Here is a 26,463-nt window from a genome sequence, read left to right on the forward strand (position 1 = left end):
AATAAAATTTAAAAAAATGCGGATAAGACTAAATTGGGAGGAAGTACAAACATTCTGAAAGAAAATATTAGAATTTAAAATCATCTCAGTATACAAAAACCACTTTCAAACCAATAATACGAAGTTCAAATAAATATGAATCACAGTTAGGAAATAAAAATGAAATTACCAAATACAGCAGTATTGAATGAAAAGCAACTTTGTTAAGCCAGCAATAGAACAGGAAAAGCTGCAGGTTATCACAGACTGCAAGTTAAATACAAGTCGACAAGTTACTGTTGACAAAGAGTCCATCTTCCCTATCCTTCTTCATACCCTAGAGCAATTTACATTCCCTGTTTTCCAATTGGTGTCATAACGTCTGTATTAGAAAATACTTTCACTCATCTTTGGCTTATCTTTTGAAAGGGCGAGGAAGGCTGGGAATACATTCACAACATCTGTGGTGCTTGCCCTCTAAGAACAGTACTGGAAGTGTACATTAAATGTAATCCAGTCTCCATCTGTGCCAGGTGCTGGGACATTTGAAGAGTTATTCACAGACAAGAGGTTTTGACCAATAAAAATAGTAAAAGGGAGTGCACAGAAACTGCATGGTACCGAACTGTGCAATTGAGAGGTTATTTTGAAGGATAGCCTCCAGAAGAGCACCTCTGTTGTCTTCCAGGGTCAGAACAAGCACTTGGCTATCACTTCTGTCTCTCAGTATTTGGCTAGTTTTGAAGATTCATTTGATTGTCATAAACAATGTAATGATTCAGTAGCAAAATATGTAAAAGCTATTCCTCTCTTCACTTCAGTTTAAAGCCTTAAATATGAGTATGTAGGGTCTTTTTCTTTTTTTTTTTTAAAAAAAAACAAACCTACCAGCAGAGGCTTGTGCATCTGAAGTTGCTTCTGGCAAATTCTGCAGGACGAGTAACTACACCAGCTTTAAATAAGTCTGCATGCAATAAATACACTTCCGACTGAAGGAGAAGTGCAATAACAAAAACATCTAAGGGCTAAGAGAAGTTGTGGAAATGGATGGGTTGAACTGATGTAATAACTGCCAAAAACATTTCCTAATGCATACAATAAAGAACTGTTTATCAGTCAATTCAATTTAGGCTCCCAATTCTATGGGCACTTAAATGCCAATTTTCTCATAGTTTTGGCTCACATAATTTGCCTTATTTTAGGGAAAGAAAACCCCTAAATCAGGTCCATTGATCTTACTTTCGTGAACCACTGAAATCAATATTTCTATTCTGTCTCAAGGCTGCCATGGGCATCATACCTGGGAATTCAGTGGCAAGTACTATCGCACAGATCTCTGTACATTCTGACCAGAACACTGTTACAATTCCCTGATATAGTAATGGATCATAGAAAAATACCGCTATTCCTTGTTAGAAATGAAAAATGAGCAAGAGCCTGGAGTTATTTTCATGAATAGTTGAAGACACAGTGGAAAAGAAATAAGGTATTTCCATTACCTGTTCCTATATTTAGACCCCTTGGTAGCGTTACACTTCAGTTTTTTTGCATCTTATCTTTGAGAATGAAGTGGATCTATCTTTTTAAATACTTGTACTGTTGGGTGACAATAATTCAACTCCAACACCAAGATATGAGAGCATTAACCCAATAAGACCAGCTGTACTGCTCTTGCTTTCATTAAGATGTAATATAATAGTTTTAATTTATTAAACAAAAGGGGGAATACTAACAGCAGAAAGCCTCCTTAAGGCAACGGAGGTAAGCAAGGTGGCAATACTTAACGTCCCTCAACTGACATTTGTGTTTTAGTTTGACATGGCTATTTCATCTACTAATAGAAGAACAGGAAAATTACTGCTCTAAAACTTGGGCAAAGTAAATCAGGCACATAAGCAAAATCTTTCCAGACGTCCTAAGCCAGCAACTTTCCTTTTTTCTGTATTTCAATAGAGAAAAACACTTATTTTCCCATTTCCAGAATGGGAAGAAGGCTAGAAAAGCTGTTACTATACATTTGCCCTGCAAAATCCCAAAATTATCTAATTCTGTAACATCTGGAGTTTGTCCTTGAAGTTTTATTGCAGAACATTTACCCATCAAATTAGTTTAAAGCTGAGATGGCAAATACCAAGGTTTTACAATTGCATAGATCAGTGGAATGATACCAAGTTATTGTTTTGCACAAACTAACTTCAGGGGCAGGCATGTACTAGTAGGCATATTTCCTTGCATTTTAGCTAGTAATACCTGGGCTACCATATCTTTACCTTTTGAAAATGAATGCATGTGTCTTCTTACCTGATTAGTAAACAATACCACCTTCAGAACACTGTTGTCTGCCATGGAGTAATGAAATTGAAAATGGCAATTCTTGCTGGAGCAATGACAAACGGAGCTGTTAAGATAAGCCCTTTTATATAACATGTTTTCGTCAGCTTCTAACCACTGAAAATGGCCTGAAAAATAATTAAAAAAAGTAGAATTTTTCACAAAACTTTTTTTTTTCTGTTTACAAAAATAAGGACTGCTTTCCTGTAATTAAACTATGAACCCATCTCAGCAACAAAGGAATCTGATGATCACGCTGATGATGTGACTTGGATGTCTGTGTTTCCTATTAAAAAGATAGATGCATATCTTCATTTGACTCACAGATAGCCCCAGCAACCAAGAATTACATCAGTTGATAACATTGAAACTGTTACTTTGCGTATTAAAAGATGTACAGTCCCACATTCAGTTCAGCCTCCTTATATTTACAACCATTCAATACTTAATCAGAAACACATTTGGACACCGGGCTTTCTTCTTGCTTCCACTATGGTTTTCAGAAAATATGCTTTTTAGAGTAATACTTCTGTAGACTCTTCAAAAATTAAAGAAAATAAAAAAAGAAGGTGGAAGTATTCTGTCTTACTGCTACAGGACTCAATAGCATCTCCACCATGTAATCAAGGTCTTTACTTCTCAGCCAGTTCTGCAATAAAATGTTGGAAGCATATTGTCTTTCTTTTTGAAAAGCAATTTGTGCTCTTCGTGACCTACTGCCCCTTATAACAGCATTCCTACAGAGACTGAAAGAGTACTCCATCTCCTCAACAGTATCTTCTATTTGTCAGAAATAAAAAAGCTAAATACTTTTTACCAAATATACCAGGCCATTTTTGTCCCCTCCTGAGTCACTGAATATTTTCCTGTCTTCTAAAACAGCTATTAAAATAATAAACAAGGACTGATTAAAGGTCTTAAGTCCACTGTTTCTGTGTTCCTGTCTCTAAATACAACTTATCTCAAATGCATATGTTATACAATATATTTCAAGCTGAGGGGAGAAAGTGTTATTTCAGAAGGTTTTTATAAGGGACCACATTCTTCTCCTTTTGTTACCAGTTTACTCTTTGTGTTACACAATGTTTTGCACTGAAATATGTGGTTGCAATTTCATTGGAATTAGGTTTGTAATTTCATGCTACAGCAGCTAACCTTGATGTAAGGAAGCATTATATACTTAATCCAGCATTCTGTTTGACAGAGATCAACAAAGCATCTACACTTCTACGACTATGTCCTTGTGCAGAAGAGAAATATGCATCAACATTAGAATTTACACTACTGGTTCTTCATCTAACTTCAGAATGATGACATTATAAAACCAACTAATTTTTTGAGCATAATGATATATAACATTTTTTCCCTTGTTCAATTTAAGTCCTTGAATTTGTACAAACAGGATAAAGCGGAATTAACATGAGTTTTAGATAAGAAATCAAGTGAACAGCACTAGATAAACAAAAGTTCTGTGAAATATCCAGAATGATCGTGCATCTAAAAGGGATACCAACTGTTCTTTAGGGAATATATTTTATGCAGGTATTGTGAATGCTTCTGAGACAAATTGAGGCCTAATTTCAGAAATTATGAATCCAGAAACTCCTGTCCTGAAAATACGGATTTATTTCCACACACACCCACCCCCCTCTTCTATATAGCCTGTAAAAGTATAACCACGTCAGTTTAACCGGACAGGCAATAAACCACACTAAAGTATTTATTTGTTTCCTTATTCATAAACTTTAGTCAACATCTATGAAATAGCTTTCTAAGGATTAACGGTATTGGAAATGGTTTTCTTGATTTGTACAAACTTTGTAGCTCTTCTTTAGGGTCTGAATTTCCCTCAGTCTGATACCTGCATACCATATTACTGTGTTTATGCTCTGACCTTCTTATGTCTTATTCTCTTGAGTTTTCACAACTTTCTGTTTCTGAAGTGCCAAACTTCCCCGTGTTTTTAGAATTACAACAGAATTAGAATCCCAGAAAAGCCACTTCATTCCTGCCAACGTGATAGTAGGGCTACTGAGTCACAGCGTTGTGTGTTTCTGGCAAGAGATGCTGGAATGGTTGCCGGGATAAAGAATGTAGATGTCACTATATTTCCATAAAGCCTTTTCTTTTCTCCACGTCTGCTTAATCAGGTTTTAGAGAGACAGGTTTTTTTCTTTCAGTTTTGAAGAAAAATTTTGTCTGTCGTAAGCAAAATCTTGTAGTCCTGTGGAAAGATCAGCCACAGACTGCAATGGAGCCCAACTAGAAGCAGAGTTTACAACTTACTGCTGAGGTGGCCCAGTGCCATCTTAGAACTAAGGTGGGCTAGTGAACCTGCCTGTCTCCTGCTACGCTGAAAACTCAAAGCCTATAAATATGTAGCTGCCTAACTTCGTCTTAACCATTTTCGGACTCAAACCTTTCGTCACTCTTCTGCTTGAAGCCACAGGGATTTATTTCAGAAAGCGCATGACTTTGAATCTCTGCTACTAGTTTTACAGTAACATCTGATGCTTCAGTTTAAACTAAGCCACAGAGTGGACCTTGCCTTTTCTGGCGATTCCTCTTCGCCAGCAGTGAACTATTCAGTCTCTGAGCCAATCCCCTGCAACTTTCCTACTCAACAGCTCTGAGGAAAGAAGAGGTCAAATATGAACTGCCATTGTTTCTACGCTATGAAGGTGAAGTTTCAGGAAATCATAAGTCATGAATGAAATCTTGAAGAAAAAAAAAGAAAAAAGTAATGCAGTCACAATCTAATGTTTTGGCTGCTTTTTCATGTTTAAACTTGAGGGATTTTATCATCAGTTCCGTGAAATGCTGGGTTCTAAAAGCCATGGTCCTTCCTTTGCTTTCTTTTTGCATCTCAATCTTATTATTTTTATTTTGTAGAGAATTGGTTTCATTAGTTCCTTATTAAAGAAGTGTTACCCCAACTGTAGAAAACTAGATTAATCAAACAGAAGAATGAATTATGGAAACTACATAGCATGCAGAAAATATCAATAAAGAAAACAAGAACATCAGAGAAGTGTTTTCTGAACAGTATTGCAGGGAAATATAAAACCTCTGTAAGAACTTCTGACATTAAAGAAATTAAGAGGCAAAGTTGTAGATAAAATGCTTACAATACAAACTGGAGAAAAGAAGCAATAAGAGAACAAAGAAAAAAAGTCTGCCAAGGACAGAAAGCATTTTATTAAATTTAAGAATACCAGGAAATGAGGATTATTCAAAGCCTATAAGCAATCCTTTTTTTATAAATTATAATTGTCTAGACCTCTGCTTTATAATTTAGTTTCTTACCTTTCATATTTATAGTAGCGAAAGCTTTGATCAAAATCAGAAACTAAAGCTTAGTTAAGCTCTGTTTGCATTGCAAGTTTGAGCCCTCAAGCATGGCATTTTTGCAGTTTGCATACAATTTCTTTAGTTTTTAGAATTTAATTAATATTTAACTTCTTTATTTATGCCTCAACAAATCTGCATGAATAAATCCTGAATGTGTCCAAAGGTGAGCAATATAGTTCAGATTTTTCATTACTTTCCAACATTAATGATGAATTAAATTATGTGTGTTGCTTTGACAGTTATTTCTTCTCGCATTTTCTTTCTTCCTTTAAGACATGGAAGCACATGGAATGTCCTCAAGCCGTTGTTTGTTTTATATGTTCAGCCTACTCAACTACCTGTGCATATTTATACAATAATGCCCAAGCACCTATACAACAGACATTTCAAAAACCTGTGCTGTTTCAATAGACATTGCCTGTCACCTCGTTCTGTAAAAGCTACTTACAGAATTTCAGTATATTTTCTGTTAGCACAATATTGCCATAAAAAGGGAAATTCGTACCCATTACTAGCCCTTGAGGTATCATGTTAAGGTATGGCACTGATACAATAACTTTCAAGGAGTTGTTTAAAATAAAAACAAAGTCTCATTTTTCTTAGCTATCTCAGCGGAAATTGAAAGGTGGTGAGACTGTTTTGTTTTGTTTTTTTAAAAAGATGAGGAAAAAAAATCTGCTTTACTAGTCTATATGCTCTTTGTTGTACCTAAACGTTAACACGCAAAATTTCATCTTAACAGAGTATATGCATTCAAGCAGTTTTGCTTGCTATTCCTTTATAATTTGACTTGTAGTTACCAGATTGTGTTGAAATGCATGCTACATTTTCTTTTTAAAATCTTTCTAAAATGAAAACAATATCTAAACATTCATTTTGCTGCTATCAATGAGATGTACTTCGTTTCTATGGGCTCAAAGTTCAAGCAGTAATCTCCATGCTATCAGTTCTTCAAAGCTACATCACAAATTACACTATTACAACTAGTACTACTTAACCCCTCTGAAGGCAGTTTCAGTAGACCAGCCAAACACTTAGCTGGCAAGGTGATTCCATTTCACTCACAACACTGGACATTTATGTCCATTAAGCTTTCAAAAACCTTTCCCATAAACCCATAGACAAGCACTACACAGTGACTTCAAAAACAAGTGCTTCTCTTTAATTCTGTAAATTGCAACTGGATTAATGTCATTGGTTTTAAGAGCAATAAACTATTTTGTATAATAAATGTTTCTCTACAGCTCCCCTAATTAAAGGCTTAAAGTGAAATTCCTGACTGTATGCTCAAACGTAGTAGTATTACACAAGTAAAGCTGTGAAGTGTCAAAACCAAAACAAAATAGAAAAAAACAAACACAAGGGTTGTGGGCTTTGATGGTTTTAATGTAATTTCATTAAATTGCTGCATAGATCTCATAGCAAGAATTAACTGGAGAAAAAATAAATAACTTCTCAGTTTATATGGGAATTTTTACACTAAAATATTCCATGTTCTACTAGCACATGTGTTCACAGCACTTTTACTAAATGGTCAAAGCAAAAGCTAGTACAAAATACATACAATTACTTTTCATGGTTTTGTTCCGTTTCTACATTGTCTCACCACTTTGTCCTAACAGGTACCATATCCTTCATGAAAGATAGTAATTGTGCATTAACTTAAATTTCCCACCTTCAGTATTGCTGCTCCAATCTTTCAGGAAGGAACAGGAGGCAATCTTGCACCCGGTTTGCATTTGGGTCCACATAGCAGGCTCAGTCAGCTGATCTGAATGCCACTCGCACATGCCAAGCTCAAAACTGGAAGACTGTGGTGCTAAAAGACAAAGAAAAAAAAATCACTTAACTCATTAAGAAGTCATTATTTATGAGCCTACTTCCTCTTAGGAACAGATGCTAACTAAATTACTTGACAACATTTCTGCCTCCGTTACTTCAAAAGCATTGTGTATCACCAAATGCTGTCTATTATTTCAGGCTGCCATCTTTAATGATAACATTTTTAAAAATCATTCCCTAAAGATGGATGCTTCTTTCGGAGCAAGAAAGTGCTATTTACACTAGCCAGTCGTTGCAGTCTTCATGAATAAATTCATTTCCACAGAGAAAGTTTCCAGGAAATGTAAAAAAATGACACGTCATAACAAGAAACACCTATTTACTTTTATAGACGATAGCTACAGAAGAATCACTTCTGAGAGGTTAAACTCAGCAGCATCTCCATAATACTTGCAACAGAATGCTTCTTTTTAGAATGAAAAAATTTCTGAATACATCACTACATATTTTCAAGAACATTTTAAGGGCAAATCACGCCCAACTAATCTAGTGGCCTTCTACAATGATCATGATTTTAAGCAGGACCACACTATGATAATGAAAGTTCCATTTCTTAGTATTATTGCAAGAGAAAGGCAATCTTCTGGTTAAAACAGACTTTTCCATAGTAGTCAGGGTATCTCAGAGAAAACTGGGAGATTCCTAACTGTACAATGGAAAGAATTTTATGTCAGTATACATAGACATTACTGTCTACTGCATCTCAGAGATACTGTGTTATTCACATTACTGACATGTCAGTGAAATGTCCTGTCCAGCTGATGCTACAAACCTATCATTTCTTCCTTGTTCTTATGTTGCATAAATGTAAGCACTTTTTCCAAACCATGTGTATTAAGTGAGAACAGATGTGGAAAAATTATTTCCCACAGAAAATGCCAGATTCTAGAACAGTCTAGGAAAGGATGGATATTGTCAAATTTCAACATTTGAAAAAAAGTTGCAAATACACTCAAAAGAAATCAAGGTCTTCTTTAAACACTTTTTAATTATTGAAACAAAACATTTTGATTCATCCTGCATTTTTTAAATTTAGTTATAAGTATTTCTGAGGTTGGTTTGTTTTTTTGACATCAGTCTCAGTCTCTTGGAGCAAAATACCCATTTTCTAGCTCCTAATTCTGCAGCATATCAGATAACAGTTAGATTTTTTTGAATATTCTGACTCCCATCCCTGTAGCAATTAATATGAAAGACACTACATCTAGTTCTGCATCTGAGATACTAAAAGGCTACATCCTGGCATGATTAGGATTAACTAAGGAATCTGATATTTTTTCAGTTCAAGTACTCATACTGGATTTTTGTCAAAATTTGTACATTAGAAGTAGTGGGTATATATATATGTGTATATATATATATAATTACTCCAGTTTTCCAGGAAAAAAGCTAGCTTTGCAGAGAAGGTATACCACTTTTGATTTACAAATTATTTAAGGAGGACAAAAACTTCATTCTGTACTACATTTCATTTTCACACCTTGGGGCTCTTTGCTTTCACCCTACGGCAAGATCAGAATGACAATTACAATAGAGTTCTTCATGTATGTAATTCATCAGAAGTCAAGAGAGAGTTCTGCAGGGCAATCAGACACTTGGATAAGAATACAAAGCCTTTGAATAGAAGGTCTACTAAAAGTATAATTAAAGAAGATTTTGTATTACATATGTTTTAGAGCATACCTTTAATATTTTCTATTTGACAGCTAAAATACTTTTTTCTGCAGTACATATGCAATTGTATTATAACAAGCCATGGTGGTTTTGAGTGATAACTGCAACAATTTGACAGCTGTTGGGAAAACTACAAACTGTAGAATATCTTAAACTGCTATACTGAAGACAGGGGTTTGATTGATTTATTTTTTTTTTAATGCATGGAGTGTGCTTTCTAGTAGAACTGGGTAAGACTAAAGGGGGGGCAGTTTGGAAGACAGGAGAGGGAGACAAGGGAAGAAAAAAAAAAAACCTTAATAAAATTACATTTATATTTAGCCATCACTGTTTGTATCAAGAAACTCCTGAAAGCACAAATACTTAAGCTATTTTACTCATGACCCTAAAAGCACAGAAATACTAATGAATAAAAATATTTTCTTATGCGCATTTATGCTGGGACTCAAAATCATGAAGGCTAGATTAAAAATGCAAATTTTTGATACAGATTTCATGCAATTAAAATGGTCTTCATTTCAAGTCTTCTTCAGACATTCCATAAGGATTAAATAATAAAATACTTCAAATTCAAGCAAGCATTAACCTGACCTTTTGTTTTAATTATTGGAAAATGTTCAGTAGTAAAATCCCTCTTTCAGGGAGAAAATTAATATCTTCTGACCTTGGTTTTGGCTGATGTGAGCAATTTAGATATCACCTAACGAAGCTGACTTTTTTTAACATGAAAGCACAGGATGAGAACTGGCTCTTATTAGAATGTACCTGAGGTACTTAATAGTGTGGCAGTACAATCTGTATGCCACACTATGTAGTTCAACAGCTGCCATGTAAGGTAAGTTTAACGCTGCTTTTGAAAAAAGCCAGTATATTTATAGAGAGATTTATATCCTCCTGGGGAAAATGGTTAAGCAATTATACAGGTTGCTAGAATCTACCAATGCATTTTTTTCCATTTTAAAGAAGCCCTTTCATTTGCAGAAATCCTCCAAGGAACAGAAAGAGGCTGGGAGAATCATACAACTGTCCTCTTTGCACTGTCAGTTCCAAATTCATTTTTTTAAAGAAAGCACACTGCAAACTTACCTGAGTTCACAGACAAGTATGTCCAAAATTATAAACTAGCATCTTTGCTCATTTAAGTAGTACTGCTAGAAAGCCCTCTACAAAACAGAAAAGCAAAATGGCCTTGGCATGAAAATATTTATATAACATTTGCTTCTATATTTCTCCATTGCAAAAATGTTGAAACATGGCGAGATCTGCATGACCAAGTTTAGTTATCCAAAACTTCATTTCCCCAATGCAGATCCCATTTGAAATAAATACGTATGCATCTGAATCATTACACTAGGATTTGTATCTTGCTATTACTTTGATCTGTTTACAACTGCTCAGCACTCTAGTGTGTGTGCTGGTTTTGGCTGCGATAGAGTTGATTTTCTTCATAGCAGCTGGTATCAAGCTGTTTTGGATTTGTGCTGAAAACAGTGTTGATAATACAGGGATGTTTTTCTTTATTGCTGAGCAGCACTCACACAGAGCCAAGCCTTTCCAGCTTCCCACCCCTCCACATCAGCAAGTGGGCTGGGGGTGCACAAGAAGCTAGGAGGGGACACAGCTGGGACAGCTGACCCCAACTGACCAAAGGGATTTTTCCATGCCATATGGCATCATGATCAGCATATAAAGGTGGGAGAAGAAGGAGGTGGGAGGATGTTTGGAGTGATGGTTGTCTTCCCAAGTAACCGTTACCAGTGATGGACCCTGGATTTCCCAGACATGGCTGAACCCCTGCCTGCTGATGGGAAGTGGTGAATTAATCCCTTGGTTTGCTTTGCTTGCACATGCAACTTCTGTTTTACCTGTTAAACTGTCTTTATCTCACCCAGCAAGTTTTCTTACTTTTAATCTTCTGATAAATTACCCTCATCCCACTGGGTGGCTGTGTGGTGCTTAGTTGCTGGCTGGGGTTAAACCATGACACTTTAATAACCATGTGCAACTATTTTCAACAGTTTTTCCCATTCCTGAATTGGAAATCTGCAGAGCTTTATTTTAGACCATGGCACACAAACCCAATCATAAAAACCTAGCTTTGTCTGTGTCAAACACTGCATTCTATACCTCAATTTAAATTTAAAGACTAAACCCTCAGTGCCTGTGCTAAGAGTCAGAGGCAGGAAAACCAAGGAGGTGCTTCGAATCAGGACTGTGGTCACCTGAGGATGTGACATAGGTGCCACAGTGCAATCTTCCTGTGTAATCCAGAGCAGCAAGCAATCTAATTTATACTAGGATGGGTAGTAATCCTTTCCCATGAAAATACATTGGATTGAAAAGAGAAATGAAAGATGTTTTGTTGAAGAATCCCAAGATGCAGGGATGGTCTGGCTGCAGAGCTGACTAGCCTGACATTACAGCTCTTGAATGCAGCAGAGTGGAACAAAATAGCCCCACCATGCAGTTGAGAATCAGGACCTTCATACATTTAAAAATACGCACAAGTCCCTTGGGACTCTTACTAAAATCAGCTGCAAGGCTTTCCCTGAGCTGGCTGAACACATCAGTTCTTTGGTAAAAACCAGATCTTTTCTGCCCGGTGAGGCCTTAGTGCTCTCTTGGCTGCAGGAAGCTACATTTATACTGTACCAGATTTCTTAAGGTATTTATTGTCATTCTTTGTAACTGCATTGAGATGTGGTAAGACAGATGACATTTTAGGGGAATGAAAATGAAAACACTTAAGGAGTTAAGAAAGCCTTAGAATACCAGAAAACTTTCCTTTGTGTTTTCTTTTCCAGTCCAAGGCAAAAACAAAGTAAAATGATCTGTCTCCTGAAAAACAGGTATCCTTACCATATGCCAGAAAACATCCTTTGCTGAAAGTAATATCATCAATAGCAACAGTTTCGCCTTCTCTTTGGGTCTCCACCATCCCCAAAAAGATAACCTGCAGCAAATCAACAAGAAATGGCATTCACCAGTGTCACATACAAGATCCAAATCCTTCTGAGATATGACAGTCTAGTCCATACAATTTCTATTAGAAATATGAGAACTCAAATCATGCACTTTACAGTTTTGGAGGATCAGCATCCTGGCTTTTTCACATATCTGTGGCTTGTCAGCACAGAGATATAATTATCCAATTCAAAAGTGAAGCAGTATTTAACAGGAAGGAACTAAAAATGACAATAAAATGCATTAAAATCTAAGCAAGGACCACAACAGTTAAGAAATACAAACAATTTTGTTATTTATCAAGCCATTATTCCACCTGAGACTGTAAAAGTGAACAATTTCTGCTTGTTTTCAGAATTTATCAGAGACCTGGAGCAAAGTCAGACCAACAATACCATTGATTCAAAGCCTTTCATCAAATTTCATCAAGCCAGAACAAACCTTGAGGAGTGCTTGGTCAACTGTTATTCTGCTCTAATGTTACAAAAATGGTTGGGGTTTTTTTCCCTAATGAAGTCTTCTATAAGCAAGAAGTTACAAATATTTTACATTTCCATCTTAAGGGCAGATTTCAACCTACATTTGTAAATGTGGAGAGCACCACATTTTTTCTGCAGTGCTGTAGATCAAGCAACCATAGTCCTTGGGAAAACCCAACAAAAAACAACCCAACAAATCAATCATATGAATAATATTCTTTAACTAATTCCATAGCCCTATCTTGGGGTGGTACAGCTCTACATTTTTCCAGAGTTCTGGAGGCCCAATCTACCTAGAGATACATTCTAGATCATAATAGTCAATGTACAGCATTAGCTAAGGAATAAATTTTCAAATATTAGCTTTAGAGTTCAGGGGCAATTCTGAGCATAGTTTAAGAAATTGTAGCAGAAAACCTGCACTTACCCTAGAAGTTATCATCAAGGGTACGGTATGCCACTGTACAAAATGACACGTCAGCCGAGTATATGACCGTATGCTTTGAGGTCTTGGTGGGGGGGCAGGGGGGCGAATAGAGTTTTGGCAGGTTTATTTATTTGTTTTTCTTAAGCTGTTGTTCACCTACACAAGAAGTGTGGCAGCCTATAAAGTCAAATTATCCTGGCATTACACAACAGAGAAAGGTGTAATGTTATCTACCATATCACCAGTGAGAAATCCACATCTAGTCGATTTTTATCTATATATACACACACATATAAAAATATGTTGTTTATTGTTTTAACACAGCCAGTGTTAAGGAGAAGGATAGCCAGTAACCATTTTCCCTGGCAATTATTCCATGGGGACCATTGTTAGTATACGCATGGACAGCTGCATTTTCTAATGTAGTATTGTTAAGACATAATGGCACCCTGTGTGTTCATACTTCTTTGATCAGTTGTAGCACAATGGAAAGAATGCAGTTCATTGAAATCCAGAAGTTTTGAAAGAACAGGGTTAATCCCAATATAAGCTTTTGTTTGAAATTCTTTCAATGTAACAATGTTTACTTCATGTCACACTGATATCTACTTGGAAAGAATAACTATGCCACACTAAATATTTATGGCATCATATCACATTCAATAATATGTTTACATGACTGAAAATCAGCAGCTTGGAAATTTGTTCATTTAATTTGTTTCAGAAAACAGTATTTTGAATTGTTAAATGTTGAAGCAACAACATGTATAATTAATGTGTACTTTGGTGACATCACTGGTAGAAGGACAAATAGTATATTCATACTGTTCATTTCTATGATCACACAGTTTCAGGTAAGGTTCTAGAAAATTCCAGCGCACTATTTTGTGATTAGAAACACAGTAAATATTATTTCATATCAGGGATCTGACAAATATTTGACCTTTTCACAGTATATTTTCATTGTGAAGTCAAAATCTAGTTATTAATAACTTTATTTGTAATATGTATTTTTATATGGCTTGTAGTTGGGGCTTCAAGTGACACAGTGATTTGGGCAGTGCTAATCAGGTGCTATCTCACTTTGCCGGTACAAAATCAGAGGTGGCTTCAAGTTCATATTCAACTGAAGTGCACAAAGTATTTAACAACTTCCTTTCTCTCAAAATTCACGAACAGTGTTTGTTTACTTGGTTAATACAATAAAAAGCATGGATTTAAGAGGCTTGCTTTAAATGTATATGTTATCAATGCCTCTACAAATAGCTCCCTGCTGACTGATGTCATTCAAGACATCTTGGTATTCTGAACACCCAGGGAAGTTTCTTCAATGATAAAAAAGACCACCTATTCCTATTTTAAAATGTTTGACTACAGGAGGGGAGTAAGATGCCCTGAAGTCTATGAAAGGTTTACTGCTGACTGAACTAGGGTCTGAGTCAGTGCTGCAAATCTGAAGTCATCTCTCTTGAGAAAAGTGTCAGTTCTATTTTTTTTTTTTCTTCATCGTGCCTTGTCTTAACTTTCCCACTTCCAAATGACAGAATATAATGCTAGATGCCTCCAGCTGCTTTCAGGTCTAAAAACAGATTACCTGGGCTTTCCCTGGCACAGATACCCATCTGCCCTCCCCTGAGGAGTTCAGTCTAGTAATAACTGACATGACTCCCATCCACATTTATTTGAGCAAGAAACCGTTCAGTTTTCCCTCTCACAAAAAGCCAAGAGCTTCTTCAGTCCAGAAAACTGTAATGAAAATGTCTACCTGATGACACTGTTTGCTCATAACTACAGTTAACAAGCGCTGCCTAAATGTGCAATATCTGCAACCGTCAGAACAAATTAACATTGCAGCTCCATTAGTAGCAAGGAAAGCTGTAGTGGCAATGTAGGTGGGATCTAACACAGGTTGGGTTTCCTCCACAAGTGCAGCCATGGGGACAGACTCCCAGTGCAGCAACAATGCCCAAGGTAAAACACAGGTATCAAGCACAAAGACAAACGTGAACCCCACACACAGAACCATTTCCCTTAATGAAATCTGACAGGCACAAATTTGTTCTCAATAGATCAGGGGGAAAGTGTCTTAGGACAGCAAACCATGATACAGTTCTCCAAAACACAGCCAAAACAGACATACTGAGCTTTGTCTGTGTGTAGAGTAATAAAAGCAGTGGCAATCTTTCTATATCAGAATTCCTTGCAAGTGGAGATTTTTGAAAGTCAAAACCAAATTCCTTATTCCATAATCAAAAGGTTTGGGGGGGTTTTAAGTAGGAAGAGACAAAAGTATTGAATAGTCAATATCAAAATGAGCAAAGAAAATAAGCAGTGGAGGTTGATTTTAATTAAAATTTCACATCAAGTGTGCCTGAAAAATGAATAAAAATACTCAAGCACCCTATTTCAAAGAGATTACTACACCCCAAAAAAGGGGTTTTTCCCATCCACTTTTTTCCCATAGAAACTTTAATCATCAAGATTTGATCTTTAAATATGCCACAGATAGCCCTGTGTCATATTGTTTGTCATATCAAAAGAACAAGTGAAAAAGGGCAAACAAATTGCATTCACTTGTATGACCAGCATCTTGCAGGTTGTCACTGGAGAAAGAATGTGCAACCAAAGAAGAAAGTTTATTCAACCTCAGGCTTTAGGTTTGTTGAGGTGGCCAGCTACATTTCTTCAGCCAGTTGTAATGACCACTGCAGTAAGTTTGACACATGCCTCTCTAAAGCTGGACTGTGCCCATCAGTTCACTTTACAGAAGCCAAAGGATAAGGTTTGCAAGCAATAATCTAATTAGTATTTGATCCAGAAATTTAGAGGAAGAAGATGCCATATCATATTAACTATTCCCAGACTCACTCAATTTTCTAAACAATATGAAGGATGAAAAAGTACATCTAGAACTGAACCATTCTGGTACAATCTCAGCTTGCTGTTCATACACTCATGCCAGGGAAGTTACTGACAAGAAAGAACACGGATACTTGTGTTGAGTTAGGTACAAGTACTTCACAACATCCATTCTCAGGGTTGAATAGGCAAGCATTACTTAAATATCCTGATCTTGTTAGATGCTTTAGCACAATGTTACCTCTGCAAGTCAAGTAATTATGTTACTCATATGGTTTAACGAAAATAAGGCTATGCTCTCATGCCTTCAGGTCTGCATGCTAACCAACTCTTCACAGTAACTACTGTAGGAGGAAATGCCTCAATTTCTCCTCTGCTCCTCACTTTCCCTCCAGTATTATGCATAACAGCAAGTATACATCATCCATGGTATTTTAGCCCTAAGTTACATTTACTGTGCTAATGTTTTTTGTAAATGCACATGTAAAAATATTTAAATAGCGTATGACACTTACATTGTTTTTCAGCAGCTTTGAGCAAAATAAAACCATATGCATGTGTTCTGTGACAAAGGCTCAAAACTACAATGAATAGTTAAGTACAGTATTTGTCACCTGAAGCATCCCTATAGAACAATATTTCATAGTATAGAATAGTATTTCCTATATAAATTAAACCTGGAGTTTATTGGTACAATTAGACTGAGGCTAAGGGAATGCTGTACTGAAAGTTAAGATCCCAAGCAGATCACCTCTATGGGCAAATAGATGATTTATAATGCAGTGAGGCTGACTGTTTTATTTAAGACACATGCACAGTTTCAGTTAGGTTTGAACAAGCAGCATTTGTTAATGCCAATTATGAACTTCCAAATAGCTTCTCTCTCTTCTACCCCATACTAATGCTTTCCACTTACAAAATATTTAGGTTTGAATTACTAAGAAACCCACAATTTATAAACCACCATTTAACAAGTGCAATTTACAGTCACTTTAGTTTACCAACCTCATACTTTTCAGTGCTATTGATTGTGATGGTATTTGCTTTCCACCGATTTTGCAGTCCTCCTGAAACTTGCCAGATGTTTGTAATAGCATCTTCATAGTGCTTTTGAAGCCCCACCATCAACGTTCCACTCATTTGACTGATCCAATAATGAAATGTAATCTAGGACAAAAAAACCCGTCTGATTATTCCAGGGAAGTACTGTAACAAACAATGAAACACAAGGACTATGCATCAAAATACCTGGCAAACGTGTTCTTTGTCAGTTGGGAGGAAAACACTTGTCCTTAAAGCTGCAGAAGAAGATTGCATTTCAGGGGACAGTGAGAGGAAATAAGCTATTAAAAGGAATAAAAAAGAAATCTTAGAACCTTGGATAGAAGTTATACAAAATGTAACAGTAAAACAAGAAGGGGTTTGCATACAGGTTTGAATTAATAATTACAAAGCCATCTAGAAGTTCTTCCCCAGAAAAATTTGCATCACACTTGCAGCTGTTGTGTGCCAAGCTTTTGTTCATTTAAAATGACAACACAGTCTTGCTCCACGTTCCTGCAGAAATATCAAGTAGGGTTCCAAAACATTTCAAATGTTGATGGCTTGAATACTCAATAAGCACAAAATTTTTGGAAAGAGTAAGACTAGCTCAGCAAGCTGATCGAAGAGCTTAAACTCCATTTAATATATCACATATTTCACGCCTAAACAACAAACTGGCTTAACCAAAAATACAGATTTATTACCACAGTTAGAGTCTTTAAGGAGGTGGTGGAAGATGGGAGAAGAGGCTATAGTGTTCTGTTCCACAGGACATGGGTCTTTTTTTTGGATGCTCAGAAAATTGTCTCACTGAGGAGAAGATGTTGTGGTATTCTTGTACATCTTCCCGATATAAAGGGTTGCCTTCAGAATCTACACACTACCATTAAAGACAGTGGCATCTTTCCATTTAGAAAACGAATTAACAACATTTACAAAGTCCAAAGTAAAGCTCTGCTTTACTTCTAAGTGTAACAGCTCAATAGGTCAGTGAAATACAGTTGTTGCTATGCCTCTTAACTGGTTTTTGTCTCTTCCTGACAAGGTTGTTTCAGATCTTCTGAAGCATGGAATGTAACCATCCTATTTTAGGGTATTAAGTGCTGCTAGTCAAAATGTGGCTATTCCCAAATGTAAAGATTTCAGAGATTTTAGAGGTTAAAGGATACAAGGAGAGGAGGAGGGAAGGCTTAACCTACTTTTTTTTTTCCTTCCTTTCCCTTCTCTCCTCCTTCCCAAACTCCAAGCAATGTCAGGTAAACTGCTGCCCTCTGACATCAACATGTAAATGAAAGGAGAAAGATGAAGGACAAAAAAGCCAAGTAGAACTGAAATAATTTTTTTAAAAAAGTCCTAAACCCAAAGATGACTACAGAAACAAAGTATCAGACATATGTAGGAATATCTAAATACTTCATCTCTAAAACTACCCACCCTGACCTCTCATCCTTGAGTGCAACTAGCGAGTCGCTGACAAAGGACCATAAGACCAGCTCAGTGCTGGAGCCAGCTGAGCAATCCTCCACAGAAAAGCATTTTGCAGCCTGCTACCAGAGCAGCAGCCATGCTCTCCCTAGATTTTAGGCCTTTCATGACTGCTCAGGCAGCACTTTCTGAGCCTGCCAGCTGCAAGGTTATTCTTCCTACGCACAACAGATGGCTTGGTGCCTCAGCAGAGCCCTATCCCTGACTCCAATCTGTTTCATTGGTTTTTAACTTCCATAAAGTTTTAAACTTTTTTTCCTTTAGTTCCCTAAAGATAAATGTATCTAAACTCATAAATAAGGCCAGAATTCACCTGCCACAGGAACGTTGTGCCTTACACAGATGGGGCAGAAAGAGTAATTTCAAGAAATTCTTTGAACAGTGATTTTACATTAAACATCTGCATAGATAACAGATTTCAATTAGTAAAAAACAGGTTGTGTTTTGATTTGTGGTTGTTTTAAAGTGGTTGTCATCACTAGTCTGTTCAACTACATTTTCAGTGAAAATAAGAACCATGAGAAGAAACAGAGCTAAAAAAACGTATTGGGTTCTAGTAAATGATTACGTGAATCTTCAAAGGAATTACATCTACCAGGTGATCTTTGGTCTTCTGCTAACATGTGTGCATTATTCTGTTGGCAGGAAGTCTCTTTAATACTCTACCATCAAGCATACTTGGCTCAGTTATCAACATACGATATAATTTCTGGTCTTTAAGCAGGAACCAACATAAAACTTACAACACAGTCTGTTGAGTCAGTCACCAACAGTGGGAAAACCTGAATAGCTGCCATAAGGAAATAAATATTTCCTATGCATTAGAACCAGCATTCAGAAAATGGAAATACAGTTTAGCCATTCACCAGGTAGAAAACTGAAATAACTAGATATATTTAAATCTCCTTGGTCATTCAGTCCACAAACATAAGTACACAGCCTTTCAGAAAGCTGAATATGTACAAGTATTCAAGCTTTCTGTTATCTGGTCGAAATAACTTAGATTAATATGGTTACCATACAATTCAGACCTGGCAGATGCAATGGTGACCAAGAACCTAAAACAAGTCAATAGGAGTATACAGAAGACTGAACAGTTTATTTTCTCTGTAATGAACTCTCAAACACTTGAAGCTAATGGTTTTCTCAATCTTTTTCTGGCTTTGGGTGTCTGCATAAGTTAAATCTTACCCTCCCCTACCAGTTCTTCACAAGATAAGAGCAACCCATTTTCCTGGTTATAAGCAAGAATATCTTTCAGGTCTTTGCCACCTCCTGATGCGGTATATATGACCAATCAAGCAGAAACCCTAGAAACTTCAACTAGAACAAGACTGTCACCTGGTTAATTAATTGATTCTAGTCAAGAGTTTGCTATATTTTTATTCCATAGTATTTGTTTTTTATCTGCTTCTTGATGAGAAGAGCTGTCATTTCTTTTTAAGATAAAATGCTTCACAACCAACTTACATACTTGAAATAAAACTTACGTTTATGAAAAAGGCTTAGTAGTTAATTAAGTTTTTGTGTTAATGTCAGTTTAAATCAACATTTATTTAAGAGCAGCCTTGTTTTCAGAAGCATAGTACAAACAGCAGGATGTGCTTGTATACTATGCACAAGCAAAAAACGAAGCTATTAAAAGTACATTGCATGAATAAAGTTTCCTAATTACAAAGAATCATGAAAATTGTCAGCTGTGGAATGAGAACTTGCCGGAAAATGTAGACTGAGGCAGGGGGAAGGGCAGGGTGGTGTTGATGTTTCTTCTATGAAAAGTTTTAAATGTTCTGTGCCATTCTTATTTTGCTGATGTCTAAGCAAGTTTTCCACATGTTCTTCTTCAAACCACCAATTCACATTAAGCATCATATGGAACTTCTACCTGTTTGGTAGCTTATGCAATGTGTAGGAGGTGCCGCTTACTTCAGAACAGTACAGATTTCCACACTCCCAGATAATCACAGTTTGGGAATGAGGTGAAAAACACCTAGGCTAAACAGCCTCACCAGAACACTTTCATCCCACATAAGGTTATATGCTTGTACACTCCACAACGCTGCATGCCTGCATTCAGGTGCTTTCTCTGAGGGCTGCTGCAGCACTGCTTGCGCACAGGAGAGGTGAAAGGGCGTGGGTGGAGAGAAAGGGAGAGAATAATAGGAAAATATGGAGAAGAGAAACAGTTTGGGGTGATTACCTCAACCAGCTCCCATTTTTACTGTGAGATTAAGTGTTCTCATCAAATTCTTTCCCTCCTTCCTTGCTTTCTTACAAACAAGCTTTCTGACAGCTTTGGAAAGCTCACTGTAGGAGAAAGCCCACTGCAGCTAAAAAATTTGGGTCAAGTTAGCTAAAAAGGTATGAAGAAAATCACGTATTAGAGAAGGAAGAAGCCAAGTTTTGGAAAGCAGGGTTAACTTAGCAATTGGATTTAAGGGACATATTTTGCCTGAAGACAGGGACAGTGAATTACTTGGTTGAGGGACAGTCTTTGATGCAAAGTGGAATTGCAGTAAAATTTAGAGAAGAGCTGGCTCAAATAGGCTATCAAAGCTCTTCCCATGCTCAGATCCAAAATCACCTTAACGTATTTGCAGCAGTAATATTAGGCCACAGATAATAGATAAACACACACTCCAGGCATTCATTAATCCAAGAACAAATGAAAATACATCTCAAAATGGAGGAGCCAATACTCATTTCTAAACTTTGCAACCATCAAGACTGAAACTACACCAGAAACCTCCAGAACAGATAAAGGTCACTCAGGTAGATAAAACATGACTCCTGATGACTGATTACTTGCTCCTCCATGATACATTAATTGCTTTCTGAAATACTGCCTTTTTTTCTGGAATTTTGGTTATTGTAATTAAAATAACCTAAAAAATTGGACTCAAGTGCTCAGAAAACATTTGGCAGAATACAGCTGAATTGTCAAGTAATTAGTAAAATTAAGCAAATAAAACAGAGATCTACATAATTCGTAAGAGCTTATAGGTTCCTCAAGGAACATGAGGATTTGTACCACTGTCATTCCCATTGTGATCAAAGTATGGTGGTCCCATGCTAGATTGACCATTTCTTCTTATCCATCCAGGCTGTAAATTCAGTTCATGAAGAGCTTTGCATAGATCAGTTTCAAAATCACACTTTTCACAGGAGAAACCTGAATTGAAGCAAACAAACAAAAAATTAAAACCCCAAAAACAGAAGCAAAGGGATATGTCCTCACCATCACTTGCTATTTAACTAGTACACAGAAACACTCCAAAGAACCTCCTAAAAAGTGAGACACCACAATTTTAAATCATGAACAAAGAGAAACAGGGCAGTGGAAGAGATACAAGAGAGAATGAACACTAAACAACCAAAACAAACCATCAAGCCCTACCCCTGCCAAATCCTGTCCATTTACATAATATTATTATAACATAAGCTTTTTTCTTCACAAATATGTGTGTAGCTACCTACTTGTAGGAAACTGTCCAAGCTAGCAAAGCTTATATGCAGAGGCTGTTCTTAAAAAGCACTGCAGCTATCAGCTGCAGAATTTCAGTATATCCTTTGTTTATCCAGGGCCCTTGCATAGAGGAATTAAAAAAAACCCAAACAAACAACCAAAAAAACCCAAAAACCATAACACCAGGAAATAACCAGATAGAAAAAAAAAAATAATTATTCCACTACTGGTTATTTCACCACTTTGCAACCTGCATTTTTCAGGAACTTTGAATATAAGCCCATTTGCAGAAACACCCCAGGGCCTAATAACAGAAAGGTGAGGCTCTCATCACATGACATACTCCAAAGTTTACCAGTGCTTATCATCTTTACTAAGCTGCCACATCAAAGCGGAAACCATGCTGTTTAGAGAAAAGCTGAAACAAGTCCTCAGAATGGCACAATCTCCCCATTTGCCTTTCCTCTGATCTGATTTCTTCCAGTGCACATAGCCACGTGGTGGGGAAGGACTGCTGCTCCCCATTCCACATTCCCCTGTAGGGCAGCATAGGTTAAAAAGGGAGGCAGAACTTGTCTTTCTGGCACAGAAGCCAGTATGGTGTACCAGTTCATTCAGGGAATTTGAGGTGAGTATGTGACCAGATAAATAATAGCTTACTGGGAGGGAGGGTCATTTGTTTGTTTCTGCTCTGGTGTCAGACAGCCCTTTTAGCGTTGCATCCAAACTGAATGAAAGAGCTTGGATGTGCCTGACAGGCTGGACAGCCCCATTCCTTGAATAATTTATTGTGGTGATGGAAGGATTATTAAAAAAAAAAAAAAGAAACCTCTAATCAGATGCTTCTGTGAAGAGCAAGCTTATTGCAACTTCACTCCAAGGAAAATACCCAGTATGTGGGACTGTCTCCAGATTTCATGTGCTGTGTGGAAACTTTCAGTTCACCTTCATTTTCTTTTGTAAAGCAGAGGAGGATGGGTTAAGACTCCACCTTCTAATCAGGATTCTAGTTAGACATAAGAGCTGGATTGCTTTCGTGCTCCCTCTCATATTGGTGTTTACTCCAGGCCCCTACCTATGCCTCCGGTCTATTCTATATTATCACAGTGCACTAATAGTTTTAAATAAAGTTGCAACTGCAGTGTTTACAGTCATACTATGATGTCCAATTTCATGGCTTTCATATTCACATCAACTTACTGCAACAATTAATTATAAAAAGTAAGAGAGGAGAAAATAGACATAATTCACGTAAGCATTCCAGTCTCAAGTTAATGTGCAGACTGGCTAATTCATCAACCCACTTTTTATTGCTGCTTTTTTTCCTTAGCTCTTTAAGTGGCTGAAAAGCATGTCAGTGGTTCATCAAAAGCACAAACACTGCTGAGGAATATTTGCTTCACATTACATGAAATGCACCGAATCACATTCAACATTTCATCATAAATTTTCTTTTGGCTGAAAAAATAATTTTAAATCAGTACAAAATAGCAAAACCAGCACCTTTTTAAATTTAAAAAAAACCCACCCACTTAACCCACTTGATCATTCATTATTATTTTTCAAGGCAATATTCATTTTCACAGAAAATATAACCTGAAGGCAAACCAATGTAAATTTGCTGGAAGATAGATTTAGAAAGACAAAGTCACTGCTTAGGGAAGAAAAGGCCAGAAGGAAGAAATGTGTAGCATGTTCTAGATATTTTTTGAATTTCCTGTGAACAAAACAAATATTTCAAATAGCCTCTAAGGAAAAATTCCAAGTCTCAGAAACAGGCTACAATGTAAGGTTCTATTTCAAGTGTGTATGTGTATAAAATCTCAGTTTGCAATACTGTGGGAGTAAAATATTTTTTAAGAGTAGTTAGTTATCATTCACCCCCTGGTGAGTGTTTTGCAATAGTAGTTCAAGGATAAAAAAAAAAATGACTGTAGGGTTTATTCTGCTCCTTTTCCAATGCTGTGGCAAAGCACAAACCAGCTACATATGAACTCCAAAATGACAATAAAAACGCATCATCTGAAATACCAGCTTTGATTATTTTCAGTGCAGAAACATCCTTAAACCTGAAAAGAGCCCAGAGAAAACAGCACAATCCTGTCACGGACATGAGATTGGTGAGCTGAAACCTAAGGAGAAAAACTATTTAGCAATAATCCCAAATCAGAAACATCGGTGTCAGTGGGATGAATCTTCAATTTGACACCCTAATCTGAAGTTATATCTGACATTAACTTCTCTCCAGGAGTGATCCAAAGCATTATCCAAGCAGCCCCAGCATCCACAGCCTGTGGAAGCTTGTTCCAGTACTCTTGCTTATCCATACTTAAAATACAACATTATTTGGTATTCAGGCCTTTCAGAGAACCATAGGCTCATTTTTCTAAACTAGACTTGGAACAACTTTTAATTTCTGTACTTTCATATAAGCATTTATCTATAGCAGTATTCCCTCAACAAGCAAGTGTAAAAAGCATCCACAAAAATTAATGGAAGAATGCATTTCTTGCTGCATAGTCTGCAATCGTAACAGAAAATGCTGCCTGGAGGAAATACTCTTCCTAGGGAAACCAAGACAAAGCACAGTGATGATTTCAAAGATATGCAGTGAAACACAGCCTAACTATCTCTTGTGCAACTGATAAAAAAAAAAATATGCTGACCTGTGGTGTGTTAGTGACACATCAGGAGGTTCAACAGGTGTAATTTCCAGCCACTGGTATTTATGACATTTCAGTCCAGTAAAATAAAGTTACCAAATGTATTGATACCCAATACAGTCTCAACAATTTTCTTATTCGCAGAAGAACAAAAATAAAGTATCTTAGAGATGATTCTAGACTCCTGTTCCAAACAGATATCTGTGTTGTATTTGCATAAAACTCTTAGAAGAGAAACAGCGCATATCTGGGCACACTAATTTGGGTAATCTGGATTTAAGTTACTGCTCTTTCCCACAGATTTCAACTGACTTTACTGATCACTAACATACTCAAATTAACATTTTTCAGTGTTCACAGAAACAAAGAGGGTTATCTAAAGACAATCTACTTCAGATTTAAAGCTAAACCTTAAAAACCCAACAAGGACATTAGCTTTCTTTGTTGCACAGTGAGTGGAAGAACTTGGATAAGCTTCTAGTTGAAATCAGAATTTTTGGTAAATCCAAACTTCTTTGCATACCAGAACAAAGATGCTCAGAAAGATGCTCAGAGAGCAGGACTATCTTATGCATCATATGAAATCATTTACAGCATTGTTTTGTGTTACAGTATTCGGGAAATAGATTGCTGATGCAAATTTACTCAGACTTTAGCAGTTAAAATTAATTCTCACTGCTTAGATCTTTCCTTTAAAGGCAACAGCAGCAAATGTATTCATAGCCTCTGAATACGAGACAAGTTCAGCTAGGAGAGTCAGTTCATGAATTCAAGAAGCTTTTCCCCCTTGTCTAGACTGAAAAAAAAAAAAAAAAAAAAAAAAAAGCTCTTGTCACTTATACCTTGACCTAGATATTTAGATGAAACCTGAATTTCAGAAATTTTACCATGAATTAAGGAAAAGAAGTAATACCTGTTAAATATCCATTGAATTTATGTGGATAAGGAAACACTTGCTTTGCTACATAATATCCACATGAAGACTTATGAAAGATGTATTGTATAGAGGTTGAAAATTAAGTAGGAAAAATCCAACTGAAGCATAAAGAAATTCTTAGAAAAATCAAATGAAGCACGGGGTAAGAGTTCCCAAACGTTTTTGTAACATCAAAAAAAACCCAATCATCCCCTGGTTTTCTCTGCTGCTGCATTCAGCAAACTGTGTCATGCTTATGATGAAGCCCACTGAGACTTACCCTGTTTCTCTTCACTGCTGTCTCCATAATGGTTGGTGAAAACACACAGCTCCCCAGGTGGAGCAGAGGAGCCATCACCATGTTGGCATTCATGTCCTGTAGATGACCCAGTATCTACCAGAGCAAAGCAATATAATGCACAAAAGAATATTAATCTGGTCATGGGCTATGTTACTATCCAAGCTCTCACTCGCAAAAGAGTTACTTTGATTGTCTAGTATCAGGCATGAAGTGTCTTTGAAAAAGCTGTGTTTCCACACATCCCTCTGAAAGATACTTGTAGAACCTCACTTTCTGAATCTGCAGCTTAAAGGAAATATGGCTTCTGCAAATCAGTGACTTTCAACCCAGTGTGTCTTTGGGTAATATTTAACTTAATTATAACATTGTTTTATGACTAAAAAATTTTGGTGCATGCTATGCAAGTCAACAGTATATCATTAACTTACTGATTGGATTTATTGCCCAATAGTTTGCAAATATCTTAGATAAGAAAATAACAGAAAAACAGAGTAGAATTACTAAGCGACTAACATTCATGAAGCTCTCAGAAGGAGTTGGCAAATGCTTAGAAAACTTATGAAGGGTTTGTACATCAGATGTAGAAAACAGTTGAGAAATTCAAAGTTGATTTTGCTTGAAAGGGATTGTGAGTGATCTAGGGAAAGACTTAGAAAATTCAGAGCATGTACACATATGATGC

The 26,463-nt window shown here is 36.6% G+C and overlaps 1 protein-coding gene across 1 annotated transcript in view; it reads right to left on the reverse strand.

The window, feature by feature from the left end:
* MALRD1 (MAM and LDL receptor class A domain containing 1) overlaps nt 1-25,923 on the reverse strand; it is a 282,559-nt gene extending 256,636 nt beyond the window's left edge. The window contains exons 1-7 of the mRNA XM_027800878.2: nt 25,761-25,923; nt 21,467-21,607; nt 17,155-17,249; nt 16,912-17,073; nt 12,037-12,130; nt 7,337-7,480; nt 2,281-2,438 (exon numbers count right to left, since the gene is read on the reverse strand). Coding sequence (XP_027656679.2) covers nt 2,281-2,438; nt 7,337-7,480; nt 12,037-12,130; nt 16,912-17,073; nt 17,155-17,249; nt 21,467-21,607; nt 25,761-25,923 — 957 coding nt within the window. The remainder of the gene's footprint in view (nt 1-2,280; nt 2,439-7,336; nt 7,481-12,036; nt 12,131-16,911; nt 17,074-17,154; nt 17,250-21,466; nt 21,608-25,760) is intronic.
* Between the last annotated feature and the right edge of the window lie 540 nt (nt 25,924-26,463).

This window comes from Falco cherrug, chromosome 4, assembly GCF_023634085.1.
Source record: "Falco cherrug isolate bFalChe1 chromosome 4, bFalChe1.pri, whole genome shotgun sequence".
Taxonomy (NCBI): Eukaryota; Metazoa; Chordata; class Aves; order Falconiformes; family Falconidae; genus Falco; species Falco cherrug.